This window comes from Strongylocentrotus purpuratus, unplaced genomic scaffold (genome assembly GCF_000002235.5).
Source record: "Strongylocentrotus purpuratus isolate Spur 01 unplaced genomic scaffold, Spur_5.0 spur5_scaffold_14, whole genome shotgun sequence".
NCBI classification, from domain to species: domain Eukaryota; kingdom Metazoa; phylum Echinodermata; class Echinoidea; order Camarodonta; family Strongylocentrotidae; genus Strongylocentrotus; species Strongylocentrotus purpuratus.
Window position 1 is genome coordinate 14,037,576 of NW_022145599.1, and position 13,284 is coordinate 14,050,859.

Below are 13,284 nucleotides of genomic sequence, written 5' to 3' on the forward strand. Positions count from 1 at the left end.
GTACAGCTTGGATTATGTATAAACAAAAGTAAAGTTTTTTCTGACTGACGTGTTGGACTCACAAAACAATATTCGATTATTAATGTACCTCACATCGATAGACCAAAGAATTAGAAAAGAACAGTTATCGATAGCTATAAAACATCACCAATTTAGAGATGTGTGTTTGATAATTCTGTTTTTTCTGTCATGATGTTAGGTGTGGAAATAACCCAGACACAAGTATCAGTTACATCTGGCGACATTAGGGAAGGCGCGAGTCAGTCTGTCAACTTTGATGTCACACTCAACTCTGACGGAGCGGCTGGTAGCGTGAGTGGTTCTGACCTGTGGCGGATAACCCCTTTCCTCAGCTCTAGATCGGACGCGTCTGGGAGTGTCCAGAACTTCCCCAATGCAGTGCTGAGCACGTTCCAGGGCAATGCACCTCTCATTGCTGGCAGTCCTACTATAATCAGTGGCGTCAGCGTTCCTGCCGATCTGACCAGCGGGCCGTCATGTTCACAGTTTGGATTCTTCTGTGTCAGTGTAGATAGAAACTCCTTGGCAGACCCCCAGTTCCTCCTTAGCGGGATTCCTGGTCCTGAGTCTTTAACCTCTTGTCAGGCAATAAGCTGTAGAGGTAAATCCATTCTACTGATTTCCATTAGATAAACAAACTAGATGATATTCTTTATATGAGATGCCGCAGTTTTTTTTTAGCACACTCTATCTCACCGATCCTTAAGCTACACTCCTGAAGTTGAAACTGGTTAATACCACGTGAAAGAAAACAGCTTGATAAATCATGCAGTAACGTTAACAGCATTTATGTTTTCGATCTATTTTTCTTCAAATACTTCATATTTTTGCTCCGTAGTTCTTCGATAGCTTTATTATTGAATTTTTGTACCACTTTATTCATTACGACAGGTGTGGAGGTTACGAGCACAATTGTAACCATCGGCGGAGGCGAGATCATCGAAGGCAGTATGTCCACTCTTTCCTTCACTGTTGCTTTAACAACACAAGCGGTTGGGGGAAACGTGGCAGGAACTAATCTGTGGCAGGTATCTGCATTTGGAAGTTCATCCAACGATGGCTCAGGCACTCGTTACTTGACGACCCCTGTCGGCCTCCCAACTGCAGCCGCAAACGCCATGGTTCTTGCCGGTCAGGTCACCTCCTTGGCTGGACTCAGCGCGGACTTCATGCTTAGTTCAAGCATCACATGTGCGCAGTTCCAATTTCTCTGTGTGCAGGTGGACAGAGGCACAACCTCAAATCCTTTCTTCTCTCTCACTGGTGTGCCGGATGGAAATTCACTAATTGGGTGCACACCGACACCTTGTGGCGGTAATTTTCTTTCATTCATTGTATAATTCAGAATACTAGAATTCCATAATTGTATTTGTACATACATTATCACACAATCGAAGCAGATCGAGCTTGTGTAATCTCCATACTATAAGCATAGATCAATATATTCACACACCCATATGCAAAGGCTTTACATGGTTAAAAATAATGTTAAATCATGGTAGCGCTTAACTTAACCACAACCAGAGAAATATGACCCAAAAGCAAATAACCAACATACAGTTGCAAATCATACTTCATAATCTTTTTTTATTACCAGGGGTTGAGATCACAGATACGGTACTCGACATACAGAATGGCTATCTGCAAGAAGGAGTTTCATCCAGCACAATCCTCTTCGATGTTTCTCTCCTCTCCAACCCTGATGGTGGAAGTGTCAGTGGGTCTAACTTATGGGATATCACTGCATGGATATCGACAGATCCTGACGGTGCCTCGACAAGGTACCTTGAGCAGTCCATTCCTCTAACTCTGGTACAGAGTGGAACTCCCATAGTGTCAGGAGTGAATACGGCCATCATAAATGGTGTGTCAGCAGAATGGGACTTGTCTACCGGTCCACTGTGCACACAGGCGAGTTACATGTGTGTTCGTGTCCAGAAAGGAAACCTTGCTAATCCGGATTTCCAAGTCACCGGCACACCAACAAATGAAGTATTTACAGATTGCGCGCAACTCCAGTGCAGAGGTAAATCAATACGTGGAATAAATACATGTCATGCATTTACCAAAGGCAACTGATAATACAACAATATAATGCTCTCGGTTTCATGAGCAGATTCCCGTATAATGTTCACCCGATAGTCTTGCTCTCAAACCCATTTCGCCTTCTCTCTTTTGTCTCCCCCCCCCCCCCAACAATTTCACGAGTCAATGAGGCCCTTGCACCCTTTATTTACGTCAATGACAAAAGTATCTGTTTGTTCTTTATTTCTTTATTTAAGCGAGCATTCTAAAACCTTAAAAACGTTTGTATATTTTAGACCAATGTCTCTATCCTTAAAGTTTAATTATCCTCCTCTCTCTCTATCTATCTTGTTGAAGATGTTGAAGTCACGGGTACGGTAGTTGGTCTTGCATCTGCATCACTTCTTGAAGGTGCCGCACAGACCCTTTCTTTTGCCTATACCATCAACACTGACCAAAATGGAGGTGGTGTTACAGGAACCAACCTCTGGGATCTGTCTATCTTCCTTAGTGATGACCAATTGGGTTCCAACCCAATCAGCGAACAAAGCATTCTTCTAAGTCCAACTCAAGCAAATTCCCTGGTAACTCCGGGAGTTCCGACAGTAATTAGTGGCTTGGATGCTATGTTGAATCTCCAAACTGGACCTACCTGCTCTCAGTTCAGCTACGTATGTGTGAGACTGAGGAAGAGTACAGTTGCCAATCCTAACTTCGGTCTAACCGGATCACCTGACGATTCTGTATTCATTGGATGTCAAGAAGTCACTTGTACAGGTAAGTGAATAGTTTGTTGAATCACGCAGGTTAAATGCAGGCTTTCCTTCAAGATTTGCATATTTCATGATCAGGTTCTTCTAACAAGGCAGTAAGTTCGAGATGATGTTTCCTATCAAGACGTGCTCCTTTAACTTGAATGTCTACTTTAATGTTTTTCGTTGATCTTGATACAGGGTCCACCTGATTCCCGTTGGCAAGGAATGTAATCCATCTACAATATGTGCGTTTTTTCCCCAATTCAATCCCTTAGCTTCTGGAATCCCAACAATGTGAAAATATTGACTACTTCTATGCTGTATGTAAGGCGGAGTAACATTCATTATTATCCTCGCAACCGTCTCTTCTTTTTTCCATATTGTCAATTTTTTTCTCTTTTAGAGTACTATTTCTTACCAATTCGGTGATCCGCTAACTCAAGAACACTTTACTCTCTGTATAGTCACTATAAGATAATTCGAAACAACTCTTCAAAAGTATTTCAAGTAAACAAATGATGACTCGCAATTTCTATGTTGAATTCACGCCATGCATCTACCCAGTCATATCCAAAGACAACATCAGAGACGACATATTACATTGTAGACTTTTCCGCACCCGACTCTTAATTGAGACGGGTATATCGGTGAGTGATTTTTGTATGTGTACGTTGAGTGTTCTAATGTTCTCCCTACAGGTGTTATGATCAGTTCAACAAGTCTCGGTCTTAGATCGGGTGATATACAGGAGGGTACAAGCCAGAATGTGCAATTCGACTTTAACCTTGTATCTGATGCGGCGGGGGGCAGTGTAATCGGTAACAATCTATGGGGAGTCACCGTCTTTGGGAGTCAAGATGCCAACGGACTAGGACCTCGTGTGGCGCCAGAGGTCGTTTCTCTCACTACGGTGCAAGGAAGAACCGCCATCTCTGCAGGAATCCCTGCAGTCATTTCAGGACTCGCGTTCACTTGGGACCTCGAAAATGGTCCATTGTGTTCGGAATTTGGCTACCTCTGTGCCCAGGTTGAGAAGAACCCATCTTCCAGTCTTGATTTTGCGTTCTCTGGTACTCCAGACGATTCTGTTCTGACAAGCTGTTTACCAGTGACGTGTAGGGGTGAGCAACTCGTTAATGTTAAAGCCTATCTGCACTAGCATATTGCTCCGTTTAGTCTCATTTCACAACGCCCCCTATTGTCAGAGTCAGCAGCCATACATGTTAGCCTATGGACGTTTTTTTTTTTTTAATTGTTAAAAATTTATTTTTTGTTTAAACGAAAAGCACATCCACCCGACGTACGTTATCACTAGCTCTTTCATTGGAGCCCTCATGTCTCATTGACTTTTGAAAGTTCACCCACCGTAATTTTTCAAAATAGGTTGCAAGCTCGCCATTGCCTATAATACACATGTGAAACAAGTCGAACTTTGGACTCAGTCTGCCAAGTGATTGTAAGATTATAGGTCAAGCACACGAAGGAAAAGAAGCATGAATTATCAATTATCACTTCTGCTATGTTCATTATGTCCATTTCATCCAACTCCCCCCCCCCCCCTACCGTAATTTTTCCATTTAGTAAAAGCAAACATTTTGCCGAGTTTAGCAAAAACATGAATATTCATGAACGGTCAGACAATACAGCCTTTTAGTACGTAACGTATAGTGAATGGGAATGGGCGATGATCCGTCCAGGAGGTAGAGGTCAGTGTTTTGTGCTGGCAATGTTCACGCGAGCGAAAATGAGACAATCGGAGCAATATGTTTGGCTAGGAGGGATTAAACCTCCCTGTATGGTCACTGACAGGTGGTTAACTCATCAAATCAGCTCTTAATGAACATAAGAAAAAGGGGACCATGGGGTACCAATGGTCACCGATAAGGAATTGTTTGCTATATAGAGGGCGCAAGTAGCTATAAGTAGTGCAGTGGGGCTTTAAAACAATATTATACGTAAAAACCGAAACTTTTGCCAAACATTGTTGGGGAGTAATAAAAACCTAATATATATTCGACCTTTTCATCGAGAAACTTCCATTAAAAACACCAAGTACCGAAGCCTCATTAATCATCAGTATTGCTAATGCTCATCAGGACGCTTATCCTGTCACATGAGCAGAATTTGAGCTCGTGTTAAAACACTGAAGATTAAAATACTTTTGTCTGCCTCTCCTAAAATATTTCTTAGATTTATACCTAGTCTGGGAGACACTCGTAAACAATATCATCGAATTTTCCTTTGTAATGGTTTGGATTTCTGTTGTGTTTTTTTTAAACATGAGAATCAAGATCTTATTTCCATTTCTATCATATCCTGGCTCTATTTTCCGTTATAATTTCACTTGAATAGGGGTCGACATAACACAAACCACGGTGACTGTTGGAAGCCCAGAAGTTTTGGAAGGAACAGCCAACGATTTGGACCTGACGATCTCTTTAGTGTCCAACGTCCTGGCCGGCAGTGTTAACGGTGACGACCTGTGGCGCGTACTCGCCTTCCTGAGTGCTAACGCAGATGGCACTGGCTCGCGACTTCAAGAGAACGACATCACACTCACCGCCGCTCAGTCAGGATTGGATATAACCGCAGGAAGTCCTGTTCAACTATCTTCGCTCGTTTACCAACTTGACCTGGTCGGCGGCACAACTTGCTCCGAATTCCAGCACGTGTGTGTCCAAGTTTTGCAGGGTCCGACACCTAACCCAGCATTCCAACTTGACAGTTTACCAGCGGACCTTATAGATTGTATGCCGGTGACATGCAGAGGTAGGATATTCATCGATCATTTTTTTTTATGAAACCCTATTGTGTTTTTTCCGTGCTCTTTGGTTAAAACAAATAATAATAAAACGCGGAAAGATTATGTATGGATCAGCCAGAAATTGAAATAATACAGAAATTATATATATATATATATAGCAATGTCATGTTAACAAACGTTAAATATCATGTCACTTTTAGATATACTCGATATTTCAGTACTCGGGTAAATTTAACTGTTACAGGTCTACAGCTATTCTCCAAATATATTCGAAGACATGTAAAGTTAATTGAATATGCTGCAAATGTAAGATCCATATTTTATATAATATTTTGTTTAATTCTTAAAAACTACTTATAACAATTTTTACCCTAATGTTCAAATCTAGGTGTTGAAATCACCAACGCGGAAGTGAACCTTATTTCTGGGGAGGTCCGTGAAGGTGTGGCTGGGCAGACTTTGACTCTGGACTTCACCTTGGAATCGGACCAACTCGCAGGAAGCGTAAGCGGCACCAACTTGTGGAACTTTGTCGTGTTCGGCAGTATGAATGCAGATGGGAGCGGAGACAGGGTGGCGCAGTCCGTCTCGCCCACGACCGCTCATTACGACACATTGCTCGCGGCGGGTGTGGATACTGTCTTTAATTCCATGGCCATCGCGTGGGACATGAATGCGGGTACTACTTGTGAAGATGTGCAGTTTATTTGCTTTGAGGCGTCGAAGAATTCGGCATCAATTCCTGACTTTACCCTCACTGTGTCCAGTGACAGCGTGCTACGTGCTTGCCAGCCATTGGATTGCAGAGGTCAGTGTAAAGGCGAATTTTCACTTCACTTCACATTAAACAGAGATTGTATACCACATACAATTTTGTTATGTTCAGGGCTGTCAACCCTCCCGCATTTGGAGGGAGTCTCACGCTACCATGCTCATTCTCCCGCCGCCCCACCAGCTCGTAGCGGGAGACTCCCGCCACCACGCCCTTCCTCCCGCTCTCCCGTAATCTCCCGGTTTATGAAAAAGTCCCGCTCAACGGGGAGGTAGTGAGCAATTTTTGTTTTCAACTTTCAAGTTTTTATGTGGGTTCTCCCAATTATGTAAATCAATAATTTTAATAAATTATTATTGTTAACTGAATATTTTGTATAAGGTTTTTCAATGCAGAAACATCTGCTTTAAAAAATGTTAAAACATGCATTTGTTGAATGTTCTTGTATGTTTTTTTCTATCTTTCATTTACCACGAGATCTATATTGGATGTGCTTTTTTTTTCTTACCAAGTACTGTTTTTTTTTAAACGATAACCTTATTCATTCTCTTGCAATTCCTATTTAGGAGTGGAAGTTACAGGTACGAGTCTGCAAGTTGGATCTGGAAATGAGCTGGTCGAGGGGGATTCTGCGCATCAAATCACCTTTGATATTCTGGTGGATTCCGACGCGGCAGGTGGCAGTGTGTCCGGTACCAATCTGTGGCAGGTGAGAGCATATGCAACGGGAAGCGGCACAACAGGTGGAAGCGTCATCAACCCGGTCAGTGTCACCTTAACCCCCAGTCAGAGCGGCACTGGAATCAACGCTGGAACGAGGGCCAACATCATGTCGGTGACCGCCAATCTCAACTTGGAAAACACGTTATGTACAGGACTTGCAGGAATCTGTGTAATCTTACAGCAAAACCCGTCTTCAAACCCTACCTTCACATTTGATCCTCAACCAAACAGCAACATTCTGACGTCTTGCGTACCAGCTACATGCACTGGTAAGCACTGGTACCATATTTCAGTAATACCTAAGATGATTTACTTTTCCCTGATTTCATACATCAACAAGCTTATAATGTGCTCAACATTCAGGGTTGAAGAAGGATACGAATATTATGTTATTGACTTCAAATGTTGATCCAGGGCGTCGAGATTCCAAGATAATTTTTTGTTTAAAGAATAGGAAACTAGGAGAATTTTTCATACATCTAGCTGCGTTGTAAGACTTAATGTTATTGTCCCATTTATTTGTTTAACTATTAGGTGTCGAAGTTACTGATGTCAATTTCAACCTAGTCTCTGGTGCACCGCTCCAAGCCGGTTCCGATAGTAACGATATAGCCCTGGATCTGAATATCATCACTGATGCTGGTGGAGCAGGCGTCTCAGGATCAAATCTCTGGCAGGCATGTTATCTGCAATTTGTTAACAAAGCGGTCAGAAATTGCAACAGGATTAGTGATATGTGCTAGGTCTGATGAAGGTTATGATTTTTGATATCACTTGTTAAAGGAATGAAGTACATGAAACAGAATTTTCTTGAAAGGCAGGTCCACTGGCTACCAGTGGGGCTGAATCAAACTACCCTGTTGAAAGAATTCATGAATGAATAAATAAATAGATTATTATAAAACTTATGGGAGTCATAACATTCACTTCATTTGAAGAATTGCCTTTACCATAAATCTCCTAATTTCTTGAATTACTATGCCGACACTTTTGTAAACTGAATTGGTTAAAGCCAGAATGCAAATACCCTTTACAAGCAAAGTGCTCTGTATTCCCATCCCATCTAAAACTTGGGTATGCGTGATGGCATCCTCTAATGACCTTTTCTATCCGCCCATGAGTTTTCAATATCACCTTTTTGTTTGTAAATGTAGCTCCTGAACGTTTGTTTCCATTGAATTTTGAAAACAGGTCGAGCTCTTCCTGAACTCCCAGATAGATGGCCAAGGAACAACTACGCTTTCTCAGCTTACGTCCATTCCGGCTTCGGAAAACGGTCAATCTTTGACTGCTGGTCTTTCTTATACATTAGAAGACGTTGCTACAACCCTCAATCTGCGCAATATGGATTGCGCCAATTTACCATTCGTTTGTGTGAGGCTTAGTAAGCATCCAAGCTCCAATCCAGCCTTCACCCTCTCCGAGGTATCCCCTGCTAGTCTTATATCCTGCCAACGCTTACCGTGTACAGGTAATGCACCCCTTCATAGTGTACTGAGATTATACGAATGAATCGCTTTAACATGCTATAATATTATATAGCATAAGACCTATATAGTAATTTTTAAAATGCTTACAGAAAATGCATATAACAATTTATTGAACACTGAACACGGAAAGGCAAATAATCGTTCTCGTTACCCTATAACGGTTTATGACAAGTTTACATTATGAACTACCCTAGTAGTTACCGCCCTCAAAACCATTTTCATGTTGTTTTTGTTTTTTTACAGACACCAATGAATGTGATCCAAACCCCTGTATGAATGGTGGAATATGTACAGACGGTGTCAATTCGTTTTCTTGTGCCTGTCTGCCAGGCTTCTCGGGATCAACCTGTAATGGAGGTGAGTATAGCGTAGAAAATGAATAATTATGATTCCTCACTGAGAAATTACAGTATGCCTCACAGATTTAAAAGTTTGTATTGTGATCTTTCTGTTTTCATTAAAAATTCAGAGCTTTGTATACGCTCCACAATTAATACCCCATCATAACTGAGTTTTACAGATTCATAAAGTTAGTTTATTTGTACTGTACGTTGACATGTAAACTAAAATATATCAATGTACAATGGTAATTACGTTGACTGATGAGTGACAATTCATTTAATTTGTCAAAATCAATGCGGGTGAAATGTATGTTGGAGTGAGTTAGAGGGATGTTGGAATTGACTTGCATATTCACGCTTATCAACATTAACATTGACATGTGACACATGTTCATTGATTCAGTATTTCTTATCTTTGTTCCAATACTTAACTGTAGATATAAATGAATGTGACAGCATGCCGTGCCAGAACGGTGGAACATGTACCGAGGGAGTGGATATCTTCACGTGTACCTGTGCTCCTGGATACACTGGTACATTCTGTAACGTGGGTAAGTATTAATAGATTCCTCAACATTCAATTTACGTCTTTCGGATGATGACGTTAAAGGTCGGTCCCCAGACGTAAATAACCATATCTGATTGAAACGGGTCTGTAAAAATCCATATACACACAAGGATAGTAGTTTATAATTTAATAAACTTAATAATAATTTTTGTTTTAATTTTTGAAATTATCATCACCCCAGGAGTTACCGGGTAGCATCTACGCCCGGGTGGGGAGTGGCAAATGTCGAGATGTGTCTTGTCAGTCTAAATATTTAATATGTTTCATATAGTACCATCATTATAATTATTATTATTATTAGAATAATAATAAATATTATTTATTATTATTATTATTATTATTATTATTATTATTATTATTATTATTATTATTATTATTATCATTATTCATCAGATATCAACGAGTGTGCCTCTAATCCATGCCAGAATGGTGGTATATGCGATAATCTCATCGCCCGGTACACATGTGACTGCCAACCCGGTTACGCAGGAGTTGATTGCCAAATTGGTAAGTTGATTGAAGAGCAACATATTGGCTTTAAGTGAGCCTTCTGTCTCGATCATCTGTTCTGTGTCTTGTCGTAGAGCTGTCCACCAATGGAGCTTAGATATTATAACCACTCGTGTCGGATTCAAAAGCGTTTTTTCTTCATTCTTCAAGGCTCATGAGTGCTCATTTCACTTTCCTTTTGTTTTCTGGGACCGATGCAAGTTGTAAATCAAAGTCGCCTTGAAGTATTGTCAAAGTGTCTTTAATATTTTCCACTTTACATTGACCATCACACATTTCAAATATTGGTCTACCTTCTTGTGCCATCGGTAGTTAATGACTCGTGCCATTTTATACCTATATACAATTGCTAGTATTTATAAAAGTACCTTGTAAAACATTCATTCGTTTGATGTCCACATACCCATCTATTCAAATGACGAGATAAAATGAAACTATTTAGAGAAAAACATCACAGAACTCTACATAATTGATTCAGATGTATTATTATATTTATTGACACCTGTGATGAAATTAAAACTCAACCGAATCGATACTTAAATTTCTTCATTTGTTTTAGCAAATTTACAACCTAACGGGACCGCAACATTCTTTTGGTGCAGTATAATTGATACTTAAATGTCTTCATTTTGTTTGTGTTAAGCGTATTCACAAACTTGCGTCAACACTTGTGTTTTCCTCCTTTTCTTTTGGTAATAGATATCAACGAATGTGCGAGCACACCATGTCAAAATGGTGGCACCTGTAATGATCGTATCAATGGATATTTGTGTGATTGCGTCCCGGGATATGCTGGAACCAACTGCCAAAACGGTTAGTTTGAAAATTCTTTTAAGTATAAATATAATCATAATTTTGTTTACCCAGGGAAGCCTCATAAGCATCGGTGCTGTTTTTCTTGATAGCCCTGCAATTATTTTTCCTCCAGCAAATGGCATGTACCCATAACATTTAGAGGGAGCGTGGCAAATGTGGATTAAAGTCTTACCAAAGGACGTTATTGTGGGAATGTGATTCGAACCCTTAACCCTTGAATTGCAGATCTGGTGAATGAACCACTACACCATGACATCTCTTTGGTCAGGTTTATACCCTGCTAGGTGGGATTGGTGATAATATGGATAGTCGAACATCAACATCATGATTTTGTTCAAATTACTAGAATTGAGTAAAATGAATAGGTTAAATTGTAATCACGAATAGAATTTTCAATCTGATTTTACAGTCAACCTGATTTCATGTATCGATTTGGTTAACAATTCACTTTTTACTTTTGTAAGAATAATGTGGTCGACCGCGTGGTTCTGAAGGAGTGGACATAGTTAATCATGTTAAATTGCTTTCAATTACATCCGACAATTTTTGAGATAGTGTTTTATTTCCATATACACCGGTCTGCTAGTGGGAGAGGTGAGGTAGTATGAAATATCAATATTGAAATAATGTTGCATATTGAGTTTGTTGTTTTTACTGTTTATTCATCCAGCTATTAATATTTTCCGCAATATATTCATATTATGTGTCCATCTTTGATTTTTTTTTTATTTGTGTGTATTGAGTCGTTCTCTTGTGATTTTACGTTTGATGTAAACAAATGTTGAAATGAAATTGAAATTTTCAAACTATTTGCGTACGAAAAGTTTCATTTCATCTTTCAACTACAGCACATGACATGAGAAAATGTGATTTCATCGGCTTTGAACTCCCGAAACGCTGTCTTTGTAATTTTATTTTGTTCTAGAATTCAGATATTAACAGGGGGTTGACTAGAGGAGAGAAAGAGGGGAATAGAAGGGGTCGTATGAGACCTATGGTCGTATGGGGTAAAAAACAAACAATGAATAGAGGGGGCGGGTCATGGTATCTCTTTCATTATGATTTGAACATTTCTCAAACATATTCGTTTTCCAGATATCAACGAGTGCCTCAGCTTCCCTTGCCAAAATGGAGCCCAATGCGTAGATCTCATAAACGACTACAGCTGTATGTGCGAGGCTGGTTGGACTGGCCGCATATGCGATCAAGACGTGAACGAGTGCCTCAGCAACCCTTGCGTCTTCGGTGTATGTGGACATGGAACTGCCTTCTACTTCTGCACCTGTAATGCTGGTTACACCGGCACCAATTGCAACATGGGTAGGTTCTAACTATTTTCATTTTTTTGTATTACTATTTGTTTTTTATTTTAAAAGGTTTGACCCGTTTCCGTAATGGGGTCAAACTATATGCACAAGAAAGGGGATTAAACGCGTTATTTATAACTTTCCAACTTTGCTGAGTTATAGTAAGAATGATTGTAATGCATAATTCAATCCTGCTTAAATAAAATAAAACCAACATAGTTCCTTTAAAAATGTAACTGTTATTACTTATGTTATCAAACGGGTCGACCATCCCACTTTACAACCAATCTAAACTAGTTTTGACATCTAATCTTAAGTTTATCTCTTAATGTGAAGGTTATCTTGTTTTCACTTTTAACGTGTAAGGCAGTAGAAATTATTTCTATCACAACTTTTTTTTTCGTTAAATGTCGTAAAATTTAGAAGGAAAAAATGACGCCTGTCAAACACGATTGGTGCAATTGAAATCATTAAATTTATCTTGTGTAATTTTTGTAATTGTCGCATAAGTTATTCATTAAATATAACAACATAAAGCATTTTAGAAATTATAATCTAACAGATTTTGGAGAAACAAGATTAACAGATTTTATGGCACGAAAGTTTTGTTGGCCTTTCCTGGCCGACGAAAAATGTTTAGGTATATTCAATATATGTGTCGACTTGACATTGAGTTTTGTAATAAGCTGTTATCTGATCTGTTTCAGATATCGACGAATGTGCAAGTGATCCTTGCTTCAATGGAGGGACTTGCCAGGATGAAGTAAATGGTTATACATGCAATTGTGCGCCTGGTTGGACTGACGTCAATTGCCAATCAGGTAAAAAAAAAAAAAACAGATTAAATCAGATAAGTCTCAATTATATCCAAAGATATAGGTAGACTGATTGTTTGATTGGTTTAATCTGTTTATTGTTATAAAACATTTATCATGCAGCCCAAGGGCTGACATTGTTCAATTTACAAAGCAAAACAAACATAATAAATACAAATCAAGATAAAAATCAAGAAGTACCAATTATCAATCACTACTTCGAAATCCCTATTGGCAGTTGTTTGTGAAACCATTTCACAAATACAGTACATCGGTACGATAAATTCCGTGCTGTTACATTAAACATTTTTAGGATTGTAAGTCAACTTTTAATGAGATCTGGTATGCGATCTGTTATTCATATCCTTGGTTTGTTG

The 13,284-nt window shown here is 39.5% G+C and overlaps 1 protein-coding gene across 1 annotated transcript in view; it reads left to right on the plus strand.

Annotated features, from left to right (window-relative positions):
- LOC589927 overlaps positions 1–13,284 on the plus strand; it is a 52,642-nt gene that overhangs the window by 9,643 nt on the left and 29,715 nt on the right. The window contains exons 9-24 of the mRNA XM_030984256.1: positions 200–622; positions 913–1,335; positions 1,619–2,047; positions 2,404–2,823; positions 3,500–3,922; positions 5,154–5,570; positions 5,954–6,373; positions 6,904–7,329; positions 7,595–7,737; positions 8,252–8,531; positions 8,794–8,907; positions 9,329–9,442; positions 9,853–9,966; positions 10,669–10,782; positions 11,881–12,105; positions 12,800–12,913. Of these exons, the coding sequence (XP_030840116.1) occupies positions 200–622; positions 913–1,335; positions 1,619–2,047; positions 2,404–2,823; positions 3,500–3,922; positions 5,154–5,570; positions 5,954–6,373; positions 6,904–7,329; positions 7,595–7,737; positions 8,252–8,531; positions 8,794–8,907; positions 9,329–9,442; positions 9,853–9,966; positions 10,669–10,782; positions 11,881–12,105; positions 12,800–12,913 (4,599 nt within the window). The remainder of the gene's footprint in view (positions 1–199; positions 623–912; positions 1,336–1,618; positions 2,048–2,403; positions 2,824–3,499; positions 3,923–5,153; positions 5,571–5,953; positions 6,374–6,903; positions 7,330–7,594; positions 7,738–8,251; positions 8,532–8,793; positions 8,908–9,328; positions 9,443–9,852; positions 9,967–10,668; positions 10,783–11,880; positions 12,106–12,799; positions 12,914–13,284) is intronic.